The sequence below is a fragment of the Aphelocoma coerulescens genome, chromosome 4A (genome assembly GCF_041296385.1).
Source record: "Aphelocoma coerulescens isolate FSJ_1873_10779 chromosome 4A, UR_Acoe_1.0, whole genome shotgun sequence".
NCBI classification, from domain to species: Eukaryota; Metazoa; Chordata; class Aves; order Passeriformes; family Corvidae; genus Aphelocoma; species Aphelocoma coerulescens.
Genome location: NC_091018.1, coordinates 7,586,191 through 7,607,594, shown reverse-complemented (window position 1 = coordinate 7,607,594; position 21,404 = coordinate 7,586,191). Strand labels below are relative to the sequence as shown.

The 21,404-nt window shown below is 45.3% G+C and overlaps 1 protein-coding gene across 1 annotated transcript in view; it reads right to left on the bottom strand.

Annotated features, from left to right (window-relative positions):
- GPC4 (glypican 4) overlaps positions 1-21,404 on the bottom strand; it is a 67,763-nt gene that overhangs the window by 30,019 nt on the left and 16,340 nt on the right. The window contains exon 2 of the mRNA XM_069015187.1: positions 7,265-7,423. Within this exon, the coding sequence (XP_068871288.1) occupies positions 7,265-7,423 (159 nt within the window). The remainder of the gene's footprint in view (positions 1-7,264; positions 7,424-21,404) is intronic.

The following is a 21,404-nucleotide window of genomic DNA, read 5'->3' as shown; positions in this document are numbered from 1 at the left end:
AATAAGGAGCAATAGAGGAGGACAAACAATGTGAAGATTGCTGTCTGTGATTCAAGAAACAAAGAGCAGCACACTGCATGCTGCTCTATGTACTAGTCATCCCACGAATTAGGTAAAACAGTGAGAAATGCCCTTGGTCCCTCTTAGTCCATCCTGCTCTGCCACATCCCATGCAGCAGGATAAACCCAGACTTCATAGCCTCCTCATCCCTGGTTTCAGGGACTGTCACTGCTCACATCTCCCATTTTGGGTCAGCTATACTGAGTTTTCTCCCATTGCTTCCATGTTGCCACCTCCTCCCCCAAGCAGCAGGTCCATCATTCCCAGCACTTCCTTCCATCCCCCTCCTTGCAACAATTCAATAGTACTCTTCCTCAGTGCACCTCTCTGCAGCTGTTTGTTCTTCCTCCGTTGTTTGCTCTTCCCTCTACTCCCCCCCATGTCTAATTTTCACTGCACCCATTCCTCAATCTCTTCAGACACACCTGTGATTTCTCAGGTGCTTCAGCCTCTGCCCCACATCCATTTGGTACCAATACACCAAGTTCCCAGCCCAAACTTCACCTGGAAGTGAGCTCCTTCAGGCTGCCTCCCACCTCCTCCCAACTCAAAGGAGCTTTCTGGGACATTCACTAAGGTATTTCACATGTACTGTGTTTTCCCAAGCCTCGCTTCCCACTGCTGTCAGAGTGTGAGGAGGGCCTGCACTACTGACAAGTGGGGATGTCTTTCTTGTTCCCATTACCTCAGTTACCCTCATCTCATTACACTTGCAGGGACAGCTCTTCCAGCTGGGGCTGTCTCTTTATTTGTTCAACCAGCATGTGAGTGGCTGGACACTAAGACATTACAGTACATTAAACACTAATAAAGTAGCTCCAGCCCTGCACCAGTGGGTTATCACACCCCCAAGCCAAACCACCACCACCAAAATGGGCATCCAGGGGAGCAGCTACCAGGACTATGGACATAGGCTTGGTGGCTCCTTTGTGTGCGAAGGAGGAAGAGAGAGTTAATTTTAAACAGACAAACAATAGCTCATTGACTGGTTGACAGCAATTAGTAACCAGAGAGCACCAGGCACAGTTTCCTGTGACCAAGTACAAAGCCTGTTGCCTGCATCTTTGCTTTTAGGAAAAAAAGCCAAAAGGATAAGAGCAGTTTACCTGTGACCTTAAGAGCAGAACTGCTTTGACCGGAGATAACATAAGATCCCTCCAAGCCCATACAGAAACTGCTTTTGCCCCTTGCTGAAGTCTTTGCTGAGTTACAAGACCTAGTATCTTTTTTTTTTTCCTTCCTAACCAACACGGCAGGAACCCCCTTCACCTCCCCCCATGAGATTTCCTACTTCTGTGGTAACTTAAACTTGACCTTAGGATCTTTCCAAGCCTCCCCAAATGAGAAGTTTGGTTCCCATCGCTGTCAGACAAGCATCAATGGACATGACTAAAAATCACGGTGGTATATGTATCTCCTTAAAAACCTCCAGATGGAGATGAGCCAATTGAACAATAACAAAGAATAAACAAACTTCCAAGGCACAGACAATTTATTTCAGTGCTGTTGCAATGAGTGGGAAATCACAAAGAAATGCCCACAAGTGGGATTTTCTAAAGGAAGTGTGTTGGTGGTTGCTCCATCCAGCTTCTCCTCAGTCACTACCTCCTTATCCTGGGTAGCACCAATCCGATACCATGTCCAAAGGATTGCCTCTTCCACAATGGTGTCTTTGAGGTGTATCTTCCCAACATTTTCTGCCCTGGTTGGTATGAGGTTTGATGCCATCCATTTCTGGAGAGGGCAGAACAAGGCTGTGCCTTCAGCCTTGATGTGAGTGGCAACATAGATCAAATCACCCTCTTATTTGTAGCTTAACGATGCCATGGTCATCAGCACACTTGCCTGAAGGTGGGTGGCAAGGGGAGAGCTCTTCCCACCACACAGGTTTATTCAGAAGCTCAAATTCCATGCAGCTCTGGCACAGCAAAGGTCTGCTTAGTAGTCCAGTTATGCCACACCTGGAGCTGCCTCCTGCAGAGATGAATGTGCTGGCAGCCAGTACTGACCCCATAGTCCTGGGTGCCACAGGCACGGGGAGACCCTGCCAAAGGAGCAGGACAAGGGCCCAGGTCTCTGCTCTTGCAGGCAGTTTCCAGTAAAAGAGTTAACGTGAGATTAAGGTCCCCAAAGGGCAGTTATTTTGGTAGGGCAGAGCACCCTGATGGGCTGCCAAATTCTAACTATAGGAGCAGCAGGCTGGGCACCTGTGGAGCTCATCTTTCACTGTTTGCCTCCACACTGCCTGAAGCAGCAGAAAGGAGAACACCAGAAGCTTTCCCTTGTCCTTTCTGTCTCCTTCCCAGTTATTAATTCATCCTGCCTGTGCATCCCACTGCACCAGCACACCTCCCTGATAACTCGTACCTGGAGACAGCAGTTGGAACCAAAGGGTTATCCGAACACCAAAAACTAAATTCAGAAATGTATTCCAGGCTTTGTCCTCCAGTTTCAGCAGAGTTTGGAAGGTATTTGGCCAATGTTCTCCTGACCAGTCTCTTGGACTCAGCCACACACCAGTTACTGGAGAAATTCATTGCACGCAGGAGTAACACAGGGCTCACACTAGAAGGTCAAGGGCACCCTGGGATGCTTCAAAGATGCTCATCCAGATCACACTCTGTGTCTGAAGCTACCCTGCCCAATACAAACATGGAGCCCACAAACAGGAATCCCTCTCCAGCCCTTCTGCCCGTTCCCTGTACAGCAGAGGGGTTGTGTGCACCATGGACTTGGGGATCCCTGACCAGCTCTTTCTTCTTGGGTTTGGTTTCTTTCTGCTTATTGTCCCCAAAGGGTTTCCTTTTACACTTCTGTATTTGTTTTATCTTAAATTCTAACAGAAAATTCAGGGAGACTGGATCAGAAACTGAATTCTCGGCATTTAATAGCTTCCCAGATGCAGGCTCGGGCTGTACCATTTTATACAAATCCTTCTCTCATCTGGGCATTGGCAACACCAAACCTATTGCCAACCCAGCCCAGAGACAGACTCATACACTTCCCTCTTCAATCCTGTACAATGAGGGTTGCAGAAGTTTGCTGCCTTACTTAAGTCTGGAGTGCACAAAAGAATGGGACACAATTTGGTTTAAGTGCAACAGCAAAAGTGCTTGTGAAATACAGGGGCAGGAGAAACAAGGAGCTTGCAGGACTCAGCAGCCCCTCTATTTTTCCCTCCAGAAAAGGGCTTGGCACAACAGTTACGTCTTCCAAGAGTTTCAGGATGTGTCTTTAAAAAGTAAAAATATGAGCATCTTATCTAGGAAGCAAAAGAACAGTGGAAACACTGCAGAAGAGTTATGGGCTATGTCCTATCCTGGCCTCAAAACAGCTGAGCAGTCTCCCCAAAGCACTGTTGGGTAGCACAGACCCTGGCATGGAAAGCTTCAGCCTCAAAGGACAAAAGAGGTGAAAGTTCAAATTTAACACATGGAACTGAGCATTTATGCAGTCTTAATGTCACCATTAATTCTATTAGTGTTATTAATCCCCAAGAGAGGGAAGGGGAAGGCACTAAGTTGTGAAGATAAGACAAGGCACAAGAGATTTTATTTAAAAAAAAGGGAGGGGGTGTTTAAATCCCTGACTGCTATAGCTGCTGCTGTGGCATGAGATGTCACCACAGTCAGTTACAGCTTTCCCATGAATGTCATTGTCATGGAGAGAGATGCTTACATGGCCAGAAAATTTTACCCACTAATTTCTTAATGAAGCCCATGAACGTATCTAAGATAAACCAGCAAATCTTCACCTCTAAAATCATTTAGCAACAGTGAATCCAACAACTCACAAAGTATTTTTCATTTTAACAAAAAAGCATTTCCCTTGCTGCTGAAAACACATCTCCTACTGCTACACTGGCATCAGGCTAATGGTTTACATTACAACAGGGGAGACCTCCAGGAGCATACATACGTGTGCTGTAAGCAAATATTTAGACAGGATATATAAGATATGGGACTCCTGAGTTCACAAGTTCTCCCAGTGGCTGCAAACCAAACACGCACAAGAGGATCTGATGCTGTAACATTATGCACTGGGAGCCGAAATGACTCCTGGTCAGCCCTTCGGGGACAGATAATCAGCAATTTGTTCCATGCTCCCAACTAAGAGGAGATAATCCATTTCTGTATGGCTTTGGTGTCAGATCAGAGCAATTCTGGCAACAGTTCCAACAGCACACAGTTCCAACCAGCAACAGCTGATGAAAACGCTCCAGAAGCCGCAGGGCATCCCAGCCTTCATCTAAAGGACATGCTGCCACTTGGACTGTCCTGCAGCAGCAGCAACTGCTGCAAAGGTCAAGCACATAGCGGAGGCAGGACAGGTTTGCCTCTCCTCCCGGACCTGAATGTCAAGGCTGGGAGATTAGCAGCCAGAGAACCCACAACAAAGATTTCCAAAGGGCTGGATGACAGTGTTTGCTGCTTGGGCTGCATCCTGGAGTGGCCGATCACAGCCCGCGGATGCATCACCCCACAAGAGAAGTGTCCATTCCATTTGCTGAAGTGAATTTGATGTCTGTAATAACTCATCCTACCTACTCAGACACTCTGCAGAGCTGTAGCACAGAGGATTTCATGTTAAACCTAGGGAGGTGTACAGCTCATTTTTGTCAGTTTTATTTCCATTTGAATGGATTTAGCTACAAGTGATAAAGAAGCCCTGAAGAGCTGCAAACAATAAATCAGAGCTTGCATCCATGCAGAAGAGCAGCTCTGGAAGGGACTGTGTCCTTTTCTAGTCTCATCCCTAGGGATTGGGACAAATATCAGGATCTTGATTGCCTCTTCTTCCTGTAGTTTGGGTACATTAGATAAAAAAGTGTGGGATGAATTATGCTGGGCAAGAAGAACTCAAATGTGCAAGACACAACTGACCACAGCTGATCTGATGACCAAGCACCAAGACCAAAGAAGGAAATGCCATCCCACAAGCAGCCAAACACTCAACAGCAGGCTCTTAAACAAACAAAACACAGCAGTCTAGGGCATTTTTGTAGAAGAATCTGAGGACCTCAGATGGGAGACTCCTCAACCTGCCCCAGCAACCAGCAGGAAGGTGTGCCTTCAGCCTCCAGGTGACTGGGCTGGAGAGAGAGTGTCAGTCATTATTAAAAGACTCCCAAGAAGTAAATGATGGAGGGTGGTAATCAGTTCATCTCTACTTCCACCCCAGGTAAGATTAAAAAAATTCCCTAAATCAGTTTTGTCTGCAGCAAATGAAGATTTAGTTCTGATATTAGCACTCAGAGTCATTAGGCTTTGGAACAGGCTGAGGAGGTTGCCAATTCTCCTTCATTACTTTTGTATGAGGCAGAGACACACCCTTCAGGGACAGGCCAGGCACAGTAAATCCAGCTTTCAGGAACAGCTGAACAACACTATCCCCTTCCAGACTTGCCAGTCAAGGACTTCCCATGCTAAAGTGAGAGTGAGACCAGCACAGGGGATGGTCTGAGGGGCTGACAGGAGAACCACAGAGCAGACAGAACAGCTTGTGCAGGCTCCCTTCCAAAGCTCACCTATTTTGAAGCCTTGTGCTTTGACAGGCATCCATCTCAGCTTGGCTTAATGTCCCCCTGCTCCCACACAGCCCTACAGCCATCCCTCCCCCCCACAAAGGGGCAGATGCACCTCACAGGATGTCTGTTCCACGTCAGTGACCTGTGCGTGCTCTTTGTTTTCAACACAGCATTTCAAAAAGCCTCGTTGTTCATTTAAGGTGAAGCAGATGCTGTTCCCCTGGTCTCTTTGAAAGGGCTTATCTATGGGCTGGATTTCATTAAGTATCTTGTTCTGCATTCAATAAATTTGCAAGTCTAGACACTATGGTTCTCCCTCTATCAACCCTTTGGTGGTACCAGCAGGTAGAGACAACAGAGGTTAAAAGGGAAATATTTAGCCAGCAGATTTAGATGCTATCACGAAGATTGCATAATTCTACTTTGACTCACAGCAATTTTGTACCCAGGGATTTTTTCTCTCACCCTAGTGCCAATCCCTTTTGAAAGCAAGAAGCTGCTACCCACTGTAGTAGTGCAGAGGAGGTCACTGGGAGGTTCAAGGCACAGACTTTGGGATATTCACAGAAAACTCACGTTGAACCAATGACCACGCAACGGAAAAAAAGGTCCAGAGGAGCTGTACAGTGTAACTGTCCTTTACTATAGAGTGTGATGGTGATGTCTAAGCAGAACTGTGTGAGCAACTCAGTCCACTTGAGTCATCAGATACTTCCAAGTGCAACTGTCTGTCACCTCCCTTCCCCAGCCAACAAGGACAACCCAAGCAGCAGCCTGACATCCTGCTCCTCTTCCCCAGATGCCCAGGCACAGTGGGCTGCAGTGTCTGGGAGCACTGAGGCACCTGCAAAGTGCCACAGGAACCAACCAAGACCTCAGCAGCAAACCAAGAGATGCCCTGGGACCTCAGTTGGGTGCTGCGCCCAATGTCTAGGCATCGACTTCAGCTGTTTGCAGAGGTGCTCTCAAAGAAAAAGCACCTGGCTGCAAAGTGGGCAGTGCTGGCTGTGTGCCAGCTACCTCCAAAGGGAGCTTCTTCCTGCAGCTCCCATGAGCTAGGCATGCCCTATGGAGAGCCAGTCTGACAGGACACACTGTGGACCCAAGGGTAATACCGAGACCAGTCATTTGTTTATCTGCCAGCAGTTAGCATCACTCCAGCAACAGAACTCAGCCAAGACTTGTTCATTATGGTTCTGACCCTGCATCACACTTGAACCCTCAGCCTCCACACAAAACCACTCTGTGTTTATCTGCTCCTCTGCTTAGCCCCAAAGGCTAAAAGTGAGATGGATACAAATCCTGTGGATTCACAACATGCTGGGAAAGATCAGCACTGTTGTGGATTGGGGCTGAAAGATGTGCACGTTACAATTACACATGCTGCAGGGATGTACCAACAAAACCAACTGTAATCTTACATTAGAGCAAAATGGCCTTTCAAAAGACTAATCAGAAAGAAAGATCTCTCTCTTTGGGATACAAGCAGCCATAATCAGCAAATACTTCTCTCTCACAGGATTGCAAAACAAGGCATGCTCTGCCCTCTGAGCCGAGTCATGAACTTTCCCAGCAAAGGGGGAGACAGAGCAGAATGACTGCATAGAAAACAACACGATGGGGATTTTTTTACATTTTTATCCCAAGGAAATCAAGTTCAAGGTCTCTGCACTTACCATCAAACTTCTTGTATCGGGAACTAAACACAGTTTGTAGGTGATTGCTAAGCTCTATGACGGCATTTCTGAAGTCCTGTTTACTCTGCTGACTATACTTCTCCTCCATTTCTTGAGAGCAGCATGTGTAGCCTTGTGAGCAGACTTTCAAGTGGTCACCTGAAAAGCAAAGAAGAAAATATCCCAAGTTAAAAGGACTCTCTATGCCAGAGAAAAGAGGTCTCATGAGGCAGGGTGTGTGAGGATCTGCAGCACCATTTCCTTGCAAGGAGATCCCCCCCCCCCCCGCTGCAAGCGCTGGACCAAGCACGTCAAAACCTGACTCTTTAAAGAAACTTTACAGCAACACATGTAAAAACCTTGTCTTCCTACAAGAACATTAAAAAGTGGCCTCTTACTTATTCAGTTAATAAACAGAATAAACAGATACTCATCCTGTTCAGTATAATTTGAAGAACCAGAAAATTGACTTGTATATACATATATTGTATATGGTAACTTGCATGAAGTTTTTCCTGAGTATTTTAAAATACTTCCAGTTCATTCAGCTAATATACAGTATCAGTGGCAATGGCCCTTTTTGTCCAGATAAGTGCCTTTTACTTCACCCCTCCCCTGTCCAATTATCAGAGGAGAAGTAGTCTCTCTCAGAAGCACAGTTGTCACCAACACTAAATTGTACTTGTTTTATGCAAAGGCTCATGAAAACGCTTTATATTTCCCTGCTCCCAATTTTGCGGTTTTGTGTCATTGTCCTGGAGGAAACAGGGGGTTTGTTTTTGGAGACTTCAGATATTTTTTCCTTAAGATATTTCTCTCCTAAGAGTCATCTAGCTCAAGCTGGCTTGGTCAAAGAGATCATCACCAAGTGTTTCAGTATTTGCAACAGCTCCATTTCAAAATCTCTCAGACAATCTGGACATAGGATCTGGACCCATATAATCTGCTTTTAGATGCCTTGCAGCAGTGTGGAATGAAGCTGCCCCCTTCCAGCACCACCCATAAAACTCCATTGTCAAGTTTTGTGGGCCAAGATAAACCCTTGCCTAGAGCAGTCTTCAGCTCCAGTTCTCTGACAGGCTCCACAAGGCAGCAGCACCACAAAGTAGGTGGGCTGATGCTGAAGTGGTTCAAATTTGGGCAAATTGTACAAAGCTTTGTCAACACAGAAGGTACAATCAAAACAAGCAGCCAGGATGAGAAACTCATGTTTCCAAGTCAGATGGTATTTTAAAAGACACAGCCAACATGTAAGCTGCTGCCTTCCCTTCCATTTCACACCCTGCTGCCAGACCTTATCCTTCATTCTGAGGAAACAGATGGAGAAAGAAAGGCTCTTCCCTTCCTGCTCCTACCCTGGAAGTTGCCAAGGACCTCCAACCGCCGTGGAGGTTCAGAGAACTCACTGTCAGAGCTGCAAAGGACTCGGCAGCCCCCATGCAGAAAATAACATCTTCCTGAGAGGCAGTGCACCACACACTAAAGGAAGAGCCATCTATCCTACCTGCTAGAGCATCAAAACTGGGTTTAGGGAAACAAAAGCAGGTTTTGGACAGTTCAAAGCCTTCCCATGGTTAACACAACAGGTTGAGCTCCGCCTGCCTTGTTAAAGATTTCTCAACTATGTCTTTTGGCCAGATAGTGAACCTTTGTATCACTTTGCACGACTTCCTAGCCCAGAAAGTCTCTCCTTACAGACACTTCACGACCATCTTAAATACAACACAAATATTTTTACCTCTACCTATATATATAGTTCCTAAGAACCTCTCCTCCTAAAATCTATTTCCTTGTTGTGCTACAGGGTTTGTTTGTTTTCTGTGGTATCTACAGAGAGACCTTGACCAGCAGATAATTCTGACACGGCTAATTTATTGCACAAGACCATCCACTGCTCTTCAATTACAGAAAGCTCAAAGTCTGCTATGGGAAGCAGCACTGCTTAAGCACAGGTTTTGGAAAACACAGAAAAATCTCACTGACTCCTTACAGATGTATCTTTTTTTTCATGGACTACTTCCTTCTGTCTCAGAGGAGCACCTCCAGCAGCAAATACACAGCTCTAAGGGAGGCAGCTCCAGGTAGCTTCATAAGTCCTTTAAAAAAGAGGAAGGGGTGCACCCAGATTTTCAGATCCTGCCCACTAAATCCATCCTGGAGCACACCTGGGCACTCCTCTCTGAGCCCACCTTACCAGCAAGCATTAAAATAAGAAAGTACCCAAGTATCAGTGCTTTATTTCACCTTGAATCTCTGCTCCAATTCCAATACAGGACTAAGGACTCTGCCACAATGCAAACCATGAATAGTGTCCAAGCAAATTCAAACCTACTGGTAGCAGGATTTCTTTTTCTAGTTACACTTCACAGACACTTCTGAAGTTGTCCACAGATGCCCTAGGATCCCTAATACAGTGGTTTAAACAACTTCTCCAATTTATTTACTATAAAAAAAAGCCCAATGTATTTCACAAATACAGGTATCAGTTTCACATCTCTTTACATTATTGTAAATAACCTTGTCACAGATTTGAGAGTACCTCCCCAGGCCATATGCACAAAGCCAAGCAAGAGCACTACTGACGGTAAATCAAGCTTGCACAGATCCCATTTGGTTGATCATTAAGAAATAACGCTCCAAAATGTAACTCAGACATTCAAAAATGAATGACCAAGCAATCTAATTATGGAAGATAATTCTCAGTCATGTCAGCACTATGTGGTCTTGGCTCATGATCAAGAATTAGCTCTGTCTGGAGCTGAGGAGCTCTGGCTACTCAGCACTAATCTTAGGAGGATGCACTCTGCTACCCAGCATTTAAAAACCAGAAAGTTTAGGTTCGTGGGCTGCTTTTCTTGCAGTTTTCTTACACCCCAGTGGGAGATGCCAGTAGAAAGTCACTGGAAGACACTGGGGGCCCCAGTTTTCCCACAGGGATGTTTGTCCTTAGCACAACCACATCCCTAAGAATACATCCTCACTTGAGCAAACCAACAGGCACTGGAACACACTGCGAGAAATTTCATGTCTGGCCTTTTAAATCTGCTATCAGAGCTGCTCCATTCAGGATCCACCCACGGGACTCATCCCACAGGGACAGACCCTAATGCAAGACACATCACCAAACAGCTTTCAAACACAACAGTGCTACAAGCAGGGGAATGGAAGCGATGAAGGTTGGAGAGCTCCAGGTGAACATGGACCAGTTATGCACACACAAACACCAACCTGGAGCCAAGATCAAAGCCAACACTTTTTGTCAAATTGGCAGTGAACTCCCCTAAGGAAAATGAGTGAAAAATATGTATATTTAGGAGTACTCAGCAGAGATCTAATGTTTATGTATATTATGTAAAGAACGCTCATGGTGTGCACTCACTGTCAAGGACATATTCGGCAATAAATATTTCCCAAGTTAAAACTCATCAAACAATGCCCATACAAGGCAACTTTTCATCTACTGTTGAGTGTGAAAACCTCAGCACCTTTGTAATTTATCATCATGTGAGCACAGCAAAAATATAACTCTGCCACAGCCTCCTTTCAAGTTAGGCTTTTTATTGAATTGTTTGGCAGGTTGTGCAATCATCACATTGCGGGCTGCATGGCAAAAAGAGCTCAAGTAGCAAAGATTGACTCCAAATACCTACTGCATATGCACACCATCACCATGGCTTGTCAATGGATTTGCAGTAGATCTTTCTCATGGCCTCCTGCAGCAAGACTTTTCCTTATTTTATGATACATGTGAGTACAGAGAGAGAAATGAGGGACCAAAAATCATGAAAGAAACTTGCTCCTTTGGCTGGTTAACAGCACACCTCTGGGGAACGGAGATGGCTGTTTAAAGATAGAAATGTGATGGTACATGATGTTACCATCTGTACATCCACGGAAATGTGTTCAGAAAGGTAATCCTGCAAACTTATGATTTAAGCCATTACAGAAACACCACATTTAGCAGACTCGAGGCACACAGAGTTTCTCCCAAATCAAGTAACTATTTTGCAATGTGTTGAAAAACAAGGTTTCATCAAATGACTAAGTGAGCAGTGCAAACTCAGGGGCTACATGATACTGAAAAGCAGGTTCTCTTTACCAAACAATTTTCCAAGACCTTTTCAAAATGTTTTTTCTAGATGTCTAGCATGCCTTCCGAGTCTGCTTCTCCTCACCTTTTCCAAGTTCATACTTTACGGACACCTAACTGCAAAATTACCTAAGCTTCAGGAGCGGTTCACTGTGAGGCAGGCAGTGGGTATTTCTTTAAAAGGCTCCCCCCATAGCCCAGCCCTTTATTGGAGCTCAGTAAACAAGCCGGAAGTGGTTTATGGTCTGAGATGTTACTGCTAGACTTTGCTCCCATGTGAGAAATCAGGCTGGGGTAAGGATGGGTGGTGGAAGAGCAGGAGGCAAACACTGCTGAGGACCTGAGAGTGGGGCCAGAATTTCAGCCTTGTGCTCTGCCTCTCCCCTCTAGCACACATGGGCCTGTGTCATCTTTAAAGGAGTTTTATGACTTCCTCTGAACCAACTACCAAAGGAATCCTGGACTGTAATGCCAGGCTCTAATCCAATTTCACACTAGACTTGCTTCTAATTATCACAGAATATTAGGTTTCCACCCATCATATATAATTGACATGCTACCAAAGCTTCACAAAACCTCCAACAAAGATGACAAGAAACACTAGCATCACACCTGAGCACAGCTCCACTGCTTCAGCCCCACATTAGCAAGGGCAAGAAGAAGAAAGAAAAGCATGAGCTTGTGATTGACTCTGGCAGTCATCGAGACAGACACAGCTACTGAACTGTCCACTCAATCCAATCACCTTCGATTTACTCAAAATACCAAAAACGTCCAGTTTTCCTGGCTACCAAATGATCTGGGGATGCTCAGCACCTCTGGGAATGGACCATGAGCTCTTGTCCATCTTCAACAGCACTGCCATAATCCCTATGGGATGTCAGCACAGCCACAGCATAATCACTGCTTACACTGTTGTTAGATACCTGCTAACAAATAGCACTATCAAAATGCACAGAGTCTTGGCACTTAACTATTTCCAGATGAAATTAAAGGAACTAAGCTGTGAACATCAAAGGGAGGAAAAAATATCTGTCTCTGTGGTACCACTGCATCCCCAAAGCAGCTCCACCACCTCCACCTTGGCTGTCACACACACACTGCTTCAAGACATGCTTTCTGCCTGGCAGAAGCGGGAAACTTGAATTTTTAGTTGATGCCTCTTATCAGAGGTCTCTTTTCACTGGGTGGTCAGTGTTTCCACTTGCTTTAAAGCTGTGCTGCTGTCAGCCTTGTGTTTATTTTACTGGGGAGAATACTCCTGTGGAGATGGTCATGTGCCAGGAAGGAAGGGATGTAGAACAGCATTAAGGTCCTGCTAACAGTGGTGACCCATCCATCAAGGGCAGCAGAGTTAGACTCCTATGCTCACATCCTGCAAATGATGCAGAGCTGCTGATCAGAGCAGGGCAAACCAGGCTGGTACACCTAGGGCTGTATTTCCCTCAATGCTTCTGAGTGCATGGTGTTACAACCATCCCAAATCCTTACTTCAACTACACACTTCCAGGAGAAGCATTTCGTGCAGCAGCCTCCCTGCATCTATCACCAGACACAACATACCCCATTTTCCAACGTGAATCATTTCCCATTCCCATTCTAAAGGCTCATGGAACCAGTTAGCTTTCCTTTCTTCCCTCCTCAAAACATTAGTAATTCCTATTGGGATCTCACACATAAAAAGCACCAGAAGAGAGAGCACACCCCATGTTCCCTAACTCAGGTCCTCGCCATGAAGGTCACCAGCCAGCACCACTCCCCATCCAGGCATGGGGCTCCAGCCCTTTCACAGTCACAGAAGATCTTGGTTCTGGATTTAACCATCAAGGATTCTCATCCCCACCTGAACCTTTTTTTCCCCCCAACCACCCAGGATTTTTTAAGCCAGAAGACATCCTCACCATGTAGTCAGCTCCCAAAGCTGACTTGGTAGGGTTATGGAAGGACCACAGTTTGGCACCATGTGCCAGCATGCAGCATATTTAACATCCCATTCAACTAGCAACCGTTTTATATAAATGGTTTATTTGCTTTATTAATGTTAGAGCCACTTGCTTCCCCTGCATTTCCACTTTGGTTATTAATCAATGTGCATTTCAGTTTTTTGCTGATTACTCTAATGGCACAAAAAAAATTCCCCAGACTCACAGAGAAAGCTTATAATTTTTTTTTTTGCAAAGTTGTCAAGCAGTCAAAATACACTCTTTGATACCCACACCAAATCCCTTTCACCTACACTTAACAACAGTGAACTATTTTCAGTTGAGCTTTACTGCATCTGTTAACTCAGCTGCTAATCCATCTCACAGGCATAGGAACGGCAGTGCACACAATACCTCAGTGACATACCTCCCTTCAACACAACAAATAATCCTAATTATTTCCATAGCACATACCTACAGTTACTTAAAATAACGTACACAACCAAGGTCTGTCTGGCTTCTATTTTTCCATTTTGCTTTGTTGACAGCTTTGGGTTCCCAAATTTACTGCCAAGAGGGTCAGGGAGTGCAGAGAACAAGAGAGATTTATATCCATGTGTGTATATTAAGCCAAATGCACATTAAGAAACTTAATTTTCTACTAGAAAGAGCAACTTAGGACACAAAGAGGGCTCGGGCATCCACCCACCCATGTCCAAATAACCACTGCAAAGCTCATCCTGGACCCGATGACAGAGTCAGTCCCTGAAGGATAGAGTCTGGGTAAACGCTGTCTGCTGAGGTCACCCCGAGTGATTCTGAGATATCCCTCCTGGGCAGGCATAGACCAGGAGAGCCCTTCCCACACTCCTAACCCAGCTCTTCAGCCCCAAACAAAAGACAAAGATCTGTCTCTGCTCTCCATACCAGCCCAGAGAAGCATCACTGGTCAACTGAGATTCCCTCCTGCCCTGCTCTCAGACTGAGGATGGAGCAACAGAGAGGTTCAGGTGGAGGACCCCAAGGACCAAACCCAAAAACTCTCTACAGCACATCTGGGCTGGGGACTCTGTCCTTTGCAGGTGTTGTCTAAGCAAGGAGGATGCAGGGTCTTGCCTTCAGTGAGGTTTAAAGAGCTCATTAAAAGCTAAAACCCAGCTCACCTGAGGTAAAATAACATCACTGCTTCAGTTCCACAGCACAGCCAACAATTTCCTACCTGACAGGGTGGCCGAATACTGCAAGGTTTTACACCCTGGAAAAATATGCCAGGATAGAGCTCGCTTTCATTCCAACAGGATATTGAGTCAATTAGTGGCACACCAAACACAAACCAGACAGATGAAGATAATACATTTCTGCAAACTTCAGAAGAGAAAGAAACCACACAAAGACCTGAATATACAAATAAGGCAAGGGGGAAAAAAAGAATTTTAAAATATTACATAATTAAACTTATTATTTAAGCAAATCTGAAAAGGAAGGAACTCTGGTTAACTAGAGGATTCTCCCTGGCTGTAGCTAAGACAGAAACCTTCAGTGAAAACCAAGAGCTGTTTCTTAATTAAAAAAAGAAGACCAAAAAACCCTCCTTGATATTGCTGAGTGAGAACTTAGGAAATGCAATTCTCTTCATTATCACCAAATTCTTTAGGCATGAAATAGTTTTCATAACATGCCTCTGCCTACATGCACTAAGTGAATGGGGTTATACAAGGGACAAGGTATGGTGGAAATTATTGTTGTTTTTTTCCCATTTCTCTAGTGAGGAGGTTGGATACACCAGGCATACAATAGACTAACCCATCTCTGGGATCACTGAGCCCCTCTATCAGCTACCAAAGAACGTGTAAAAAGCCCAATACTTGCAGTCAGTAATTCCTACCTTTATGACAGGGTAAAGGTCACAGGAAAAAGAAGTTACATACAGCCAGCAGTCAGACTTCAAAATTCAACAGAGATTGGCCAGCAGGTTTTACCAGGGTAATCCAAAAAACTCACCAAGTATAATTTCATGCAATTAAAGGGGGCAAAAGGGGTGGTAGGGAAGAGAATCCATTTGGAACAGCAAATATATAGAATTACTGAAGCCTCAGGCACAAAGAGATCTGGCTGGAAGACAGTTACTTTTGTTTAGACTACTCTCTTTTTTTCCCCTCAAATTCCCCATTAAGAAGGCAAAACAAAGCCAAGAAAACTGCCTGTTTGTATTTTTTTCCCCCTAAAGCTTTCGGCTATTTGCCAAAAAAAGCAGCCTTTTACCAAAACTCATCCCATCACAACCAATGTCATTTAAATTGGAATATTTTTCCTTCTTAACATTTTCTCCCTCCACTTTTGGCCCCTCTCCCTCTGCATGCACCAGACCCTCCACCAAGCACCTCCAGGGATGCTCACACTGGTGGCTGGGTGGCATCATAATCGGGCAGGCAGGAAAATGCCACTGGCAACCACTTTTCCAGTAATTTTTTTTCCTTTTCAAACACAGCTGATTCCAGTGTCAATGCACAAAAACACATTTCAGAGCCACACAGTAGGTTCTTGTGAGATGCACCCAGGCTCACCTATTTGTGCCAGAAGACTGGTCATCCACTGGCAAGTCCCAGATCCGGCAGAAGATGACCCGTGTGATTCTGAGGATCATGCTTTATGTGGAAAAATACCCCCAAAAATTACAAAAGAAATTCAGAAGGATGTAAGACATTCATGGTTTTGTGGAGGCACAGATCTCCTCAGCCAAGAGCTGCACTACAATAGGAAGCCACTGTTCTCCCAGCTAGTGGCACTGGCACATTTCAAGGCAAGCACCACTGTCCCAAGGCTCTGGAACTGTGGCTGTGTGGCCAAAGCCCCTGAACATCCCCCCCTTACCTATGTTACCAGCTGTGCAGGGGATCAACAGAAGTAAAGCCTTCCTGCTTACACAAGCAAAACCACACATGCACCACGACACAAAGCAGAGCTACTATTTTCATGAGTTCCACAGCAGGAAGAGCACTAAGGGCATGCAAACTGGCAGCTGTGACCCAAGCAAAAATTTAAAAAAAAACCCCCAAAACCTAAAGATGTTTTTAATTCCTCAAATAAGAAGCAAACCTCATGGAATTCAGCCATAACTTCCTGTTTCTGACTTAAAATAAAGTTTAAAAATATCCCTTGCTTTATACAAACAATAATCTAATCTATAAATTGGAACACAAGAGAGATGCTAATTAACTTCCAGAGAGATTAATTCCCTATTGCGGGATCCAGAATAGGCACTGTGGAACCTGCTGTAATTCTAAGATCAACTTTACACAGAAGAGAAGGGGAAAAAAACTCAAGAAACAAACAAACAAATCCAAACAAAAACACAGGACCAGCTGCAAACAACTATATTAAAGGGCAATGCATTAATAAATACGCGATGTTTTCCACTCGTAAGGACATGCCCCTTCACCCTGCCTTGGCTGGTTTTGGGCAGGGAGAAGAGTAAGCTGGATGCAGGGGCTCAGCAAATAGCCAGGACCAGCCAGGGCACCCAAAAGTCCTAAGTGACACAGACAAGGAGGTCTGTTTTTACTCCCCTTGCTTTCATAGCAAAAGCCCTGTGAGTCCCTCATCCCACGCAGCTGCCAATAGCAGGGCTCTCTTCCCAACAGCACAGGCAGCCTGGACTTTGGACCAGAGCACCGACTCCTTATCTCCGGCCTCTTGGTGTTCTGCATGCCACCAGCCCCCCACACCACAGCACCCACTGATCCCAGGAATCCCACTCAGAGAGGGAGCAAAACTGATCCCAAGCTCTGCACCAAGGAAAAACACATCTTCTCCATTTGCAAGAGTATTGCTTGCTTGGGGTTTTTGGGGTCAGGACTTAGGACTTTTGGTAACTGGAAGTAGAAACAAAAAGATGATGAGCTTTAAGGGTTCAGGTGTGGCAAAGTCCAGCTGTAATCTAACAGCTGGGAAATTAGGCACCTCCCCTGTCTCTGCATACCCCTAATGTCCCCAAAGGCACCTCTGTACGGGACAGAAAACTGAACTTTGGACTGCTTCTATCAGGAACAGCTAAAACCCGAGGGCCAAGGAAGAAAAAGTTCGCATGGGCAACTTGTCCATCCACACCTCATGAGAATCACAGGCCTCTGTTGCACCCAGACCCTGCCCAGCAGACTCCACTCTGCTCCCCTCCCTTGACACCAAGGCAAATAAACAGGGGTTTGCCGGGAGGGTCCCACAGCCTTGAAGGGCATAATCTCTCCATCCTCTGGCTGAGAGGCATGCAAATTTCACTTTCTTCCAGGCATGGACAGATCTTCCCCAAAGCGCGGAAATACAACATGAATAACTCTTTTTGTTCTGGCTGCCCTCTAGTACCACTTGATGATGGATGGTTGGCTCCAGACAGCATTTCACACACTCTGGCTCACTGAGGACCAAGCCTGAGGGCTTTTGCTTCTTAAATCTCCCTTATTCAAGCTCAGAGCTATCCATGGCCTTTCTGCAACACCTGATAACCAGCCTGACCTACAAGGGGAGGCAGGGTCCTCTAAACACCTCCAACAGCATTCACACCGTTGCTCAAAACAAACTCATTGGCACTCAAAGTCCTTCAGCAAGAGCCTCCTGCCAGCCCCAGGATGAGCAGTCAGGGGACGTCAGCTCCCTGCACAGATCAACAGTTGTGCAAAGCCAGCAAAACAGAGCCCAGGCACAATGAGAACCAGCCATTTGGAGGATGCTTCCCACCAACTGCAGAAATATTTGCTCTAACAGCCTTGAAGTCTTTAAGGGAGAATTCAGCTTTTATATTTTAGTTTCCATCCACTATTTTCCATCTCTCCACACAGCAACTAAACCAACCAAAACCTACCTGAGCCCTCCACAAACAGGGCCTAACTATGAGACTTTCCCCCTTGCAGAACAGAGTTGCTCCCTGCATGGCCACATCCTGCTGCCCCTTGTAGGACAATTAGCCTTAATCCTCGTCAGTTCTGTACGTTTCCTTTAAATCCTGTTACTGCATTCCTCCGTGCACTGGAGCAAGGCTCAGCTGGCCTCCTCCAGCCTCCTCCGCAGTGGTGACGGTGACCCTGCGGTGCCTCCCGGCTCCTGACCTGCCAGAGCTGCACAGGTCCCAAGGGCTGCAATGCTCCTGGACTAATCTATCTTCACTGATTAGTTCTTAATCAGGAAGGCAGACGTGAACAAAGGCTGCAGATAAAAAGAGAAATGGGGGGCGGCGGGGGGAGTGTTAAATAGGAGAAAAAACAAAGATTTTCTTCAAGAAAAGGTTCCTTGTTGCTTTAGGAGGCAGCTCTGAAAACCTGGTCCAAAAGCGGCATTTGAAGTCTAGCTACTTTAATATTTATAATGTTTGAGTCACTCCAGAAAACCTACGCCAAAGCAGACCACGTTGGACTTCTACAGTCATCTATTTTGGAAGCTTATCCAAGCCTTGGTTAAAGATAAACAATGTGCCTGGATGTGAAAGAACATCAGAGCCAGGCTACCAGAGCAGCGGGAAGCTTCACCAAGGCACGAGATGCTATCAGCATAACCCAAACCGTACTTACTCCTTCCTGGAGAGGCATGGGAAGGCCTGGGAAGTTCTTGTTTGTCCTTGGGAGGCATTCCTGCCAAGCTAATGTTATGCAAAGATTCAGCTTAGAAATCTCAGGCACAAACAAGGCATTTAGACCTGACTCATTAATGGCCAACAGTTAATAGGCTGGAGCTGTAATTCCTCTGTCTGGTGACTGGAGGGTGTTTAAGCCAAATCCATTTAAAAATATGTATTACAGCTGCACTGTTGATCTGTTACCAAAGATAGGAAGCACCTCTCCATCCAAAACACTCTGAAAAACAAAAGTAAACCCAGACTTTTTCAGGTCTCCACTGATTTCCAAAGCCAGTAAGCGCATCAGTCTTCCTAAACCTGTTTCCTAAACCTGGGAAAAAAGTGATCAGTAACACATCTTGGCACTCAGTATGTGCTCAAGGAAAATTCTCCAAAACCAAAAGCTTAACAGAACCTAATTCCCTCAAAACCAGCACCTGAATGTAACAATTACACATCAGTCTTTGGAGCTTGCCACCCTCCTTTCAATTCAAAGTTTAAGGCAACACCAACACACCGAAAACCAGGGTCTTCCTTGTGAAAAACTGATCTGCAGACACATGGTCAACATACTGCCAAATTGGAGAGACACCCCAAAAGAGTGACAACGCGAACTTTTGGGACTTCAAATAAACAAATTTGAACTAATCAATCTGGAAAGTCTGTTTTCTATTTGTGGCTTTGGGTTTGCTGTTTTATGTTTCTTTCTTTGTCTTAGCTGTTTGTTTGCTTTCAATTACGCAGGCCCCGCCTTATCCTAACCTCTTAAATCTTCCTGTGTCGTGCCAGCCGGGAGGCAAGCAGCAAGACACTGTAGTCATGGAATATCAAATGTGAGCTAGAGGATGAGCCAGAAGAGGCTCCTTCTTCTAAGGCTGATGGTCTTGCTCTCAAATCAACTTTTTTCGGGTGCATCCCCTCCCGGACAAGGGTATGGCACCAGTAGTTTGGCATCTGTTCCTCTGGAGCAGGGACTATTTGGTGTTTCACAGGTGATCAGGAGGTAGCAAGCAAAGTTTAGCAGATGTGGCTTTTATCACCTCAAGTGGAACTATTTTCTTTAAGAGAACCCTGGTTTTTAAGGTTTTATCAGATCACTGCGATTACAAAAGCCTCACTTAACATGCTCAAAAGCTCCTATGAAACCTGTAGTTCAAGGTTTATTTGGTCTAGGTGGTTTTCAACTTGGAGGAATGACCTTCAGGCACAAGTAATTTGTCCTGTAAGTTTTGACTGACCAGTTGCGAAGTATACTCAAACTGCGCCTGCCTCCTAAGCAAAATTCCATCAACTCACTGACCAAAAGACGTTCTTTTAAGAATATTTTTTTAAAAGAGGGGGAAAAGGGCTTGCAGCAAAAAGGAAGTCTCAATTACTTTGTGAAATCAAGCAGAAAAATTAAGATCGAAGCAAACTTTATTAGCTCTGACAAGCAAATGCTGATGCCTTTGTTTCCTATGTGCGCAAAACTTTACTAAGGAGGGCTGTGTGTGGTTTTGGGTTTGATTTTTCTTCTTTTAAGCCACAGAAATGTGCCTTTTTTTTTCTTACAACGTGCTTTGCTACAACTGGGTTTCATAACTATATTTAAATGAGGGAACTAGCACAGAGCTATCACAAAGCAGCTGATCCTCTTCTAAGAATCCACCAACATTTCCATGTGTCAATAGTACTTCACAACCACACTTATCTATGTAAAAACCCACATTAATAAGCCCTTCTCCTGGCTGCAGAGCATGCCAAGCAGAGTAACAGTGCAGATAACATAAGAACTTAGAGCAGGTTAAAAGACTCCAGAAAAAAAATACACAAATCCCAGATTTTTTGAATTAATTTTGCATCCACACATTTTTCAAGGCAGTTTGGCTCCTATTAAGCATTTCATATTCATTTTGCAGCCTGCAGTCTCAGGGGTGACTGGAGGGATCTGTGGGAGCAGAGCAGTAGTCTGAAGGTTGCAATATGGGGAGCTGTGGTCCCCTGAAAACTAATTCTTTTAGAGGGCTGACAAACTAAGTTTGAGAGAGCTGTGCTGCCCACTGCCCCACTCAAACCCTACAGTGCTCCTGCTGAACAAACCATCTCCTCTGCCAAAACCCCCCACTGGCTCCAAGCCCCCTGAGGGCAGGTGGGCTGCAAGTTGGTGGAGCAGTTATTTCCACCCCATCAAGGACCAGAAAGTCTCATTTGCTTAGAAAATAAAATTCAGTCCAAGAGCAGGTCCTGTGCAGACATAAATGAGACTTCAGTTCTAAGTGGAAAGTTTTCCACAAGACATTTTCATAGCAACATGGAGACTGTTTTGGCACCAGAGGGAAGGCAGAGCACTTGGCTGCTCCTCCTTGGTTGTCCCCTCAGTTTACCTCAGCACAGGATGACCTTCTCAGCCCAGACACAGGCAATGCCCCTTCCACAATGAGCCAGTTTGCAGCCAAATATTCCAGCTAAGCAGCTCCACTGCAGAGCAGCTTTCCAGGAGTCTGGAAGAACCACTGCCATTGCCCCAGAAATGCTTCTCCAGAGCAT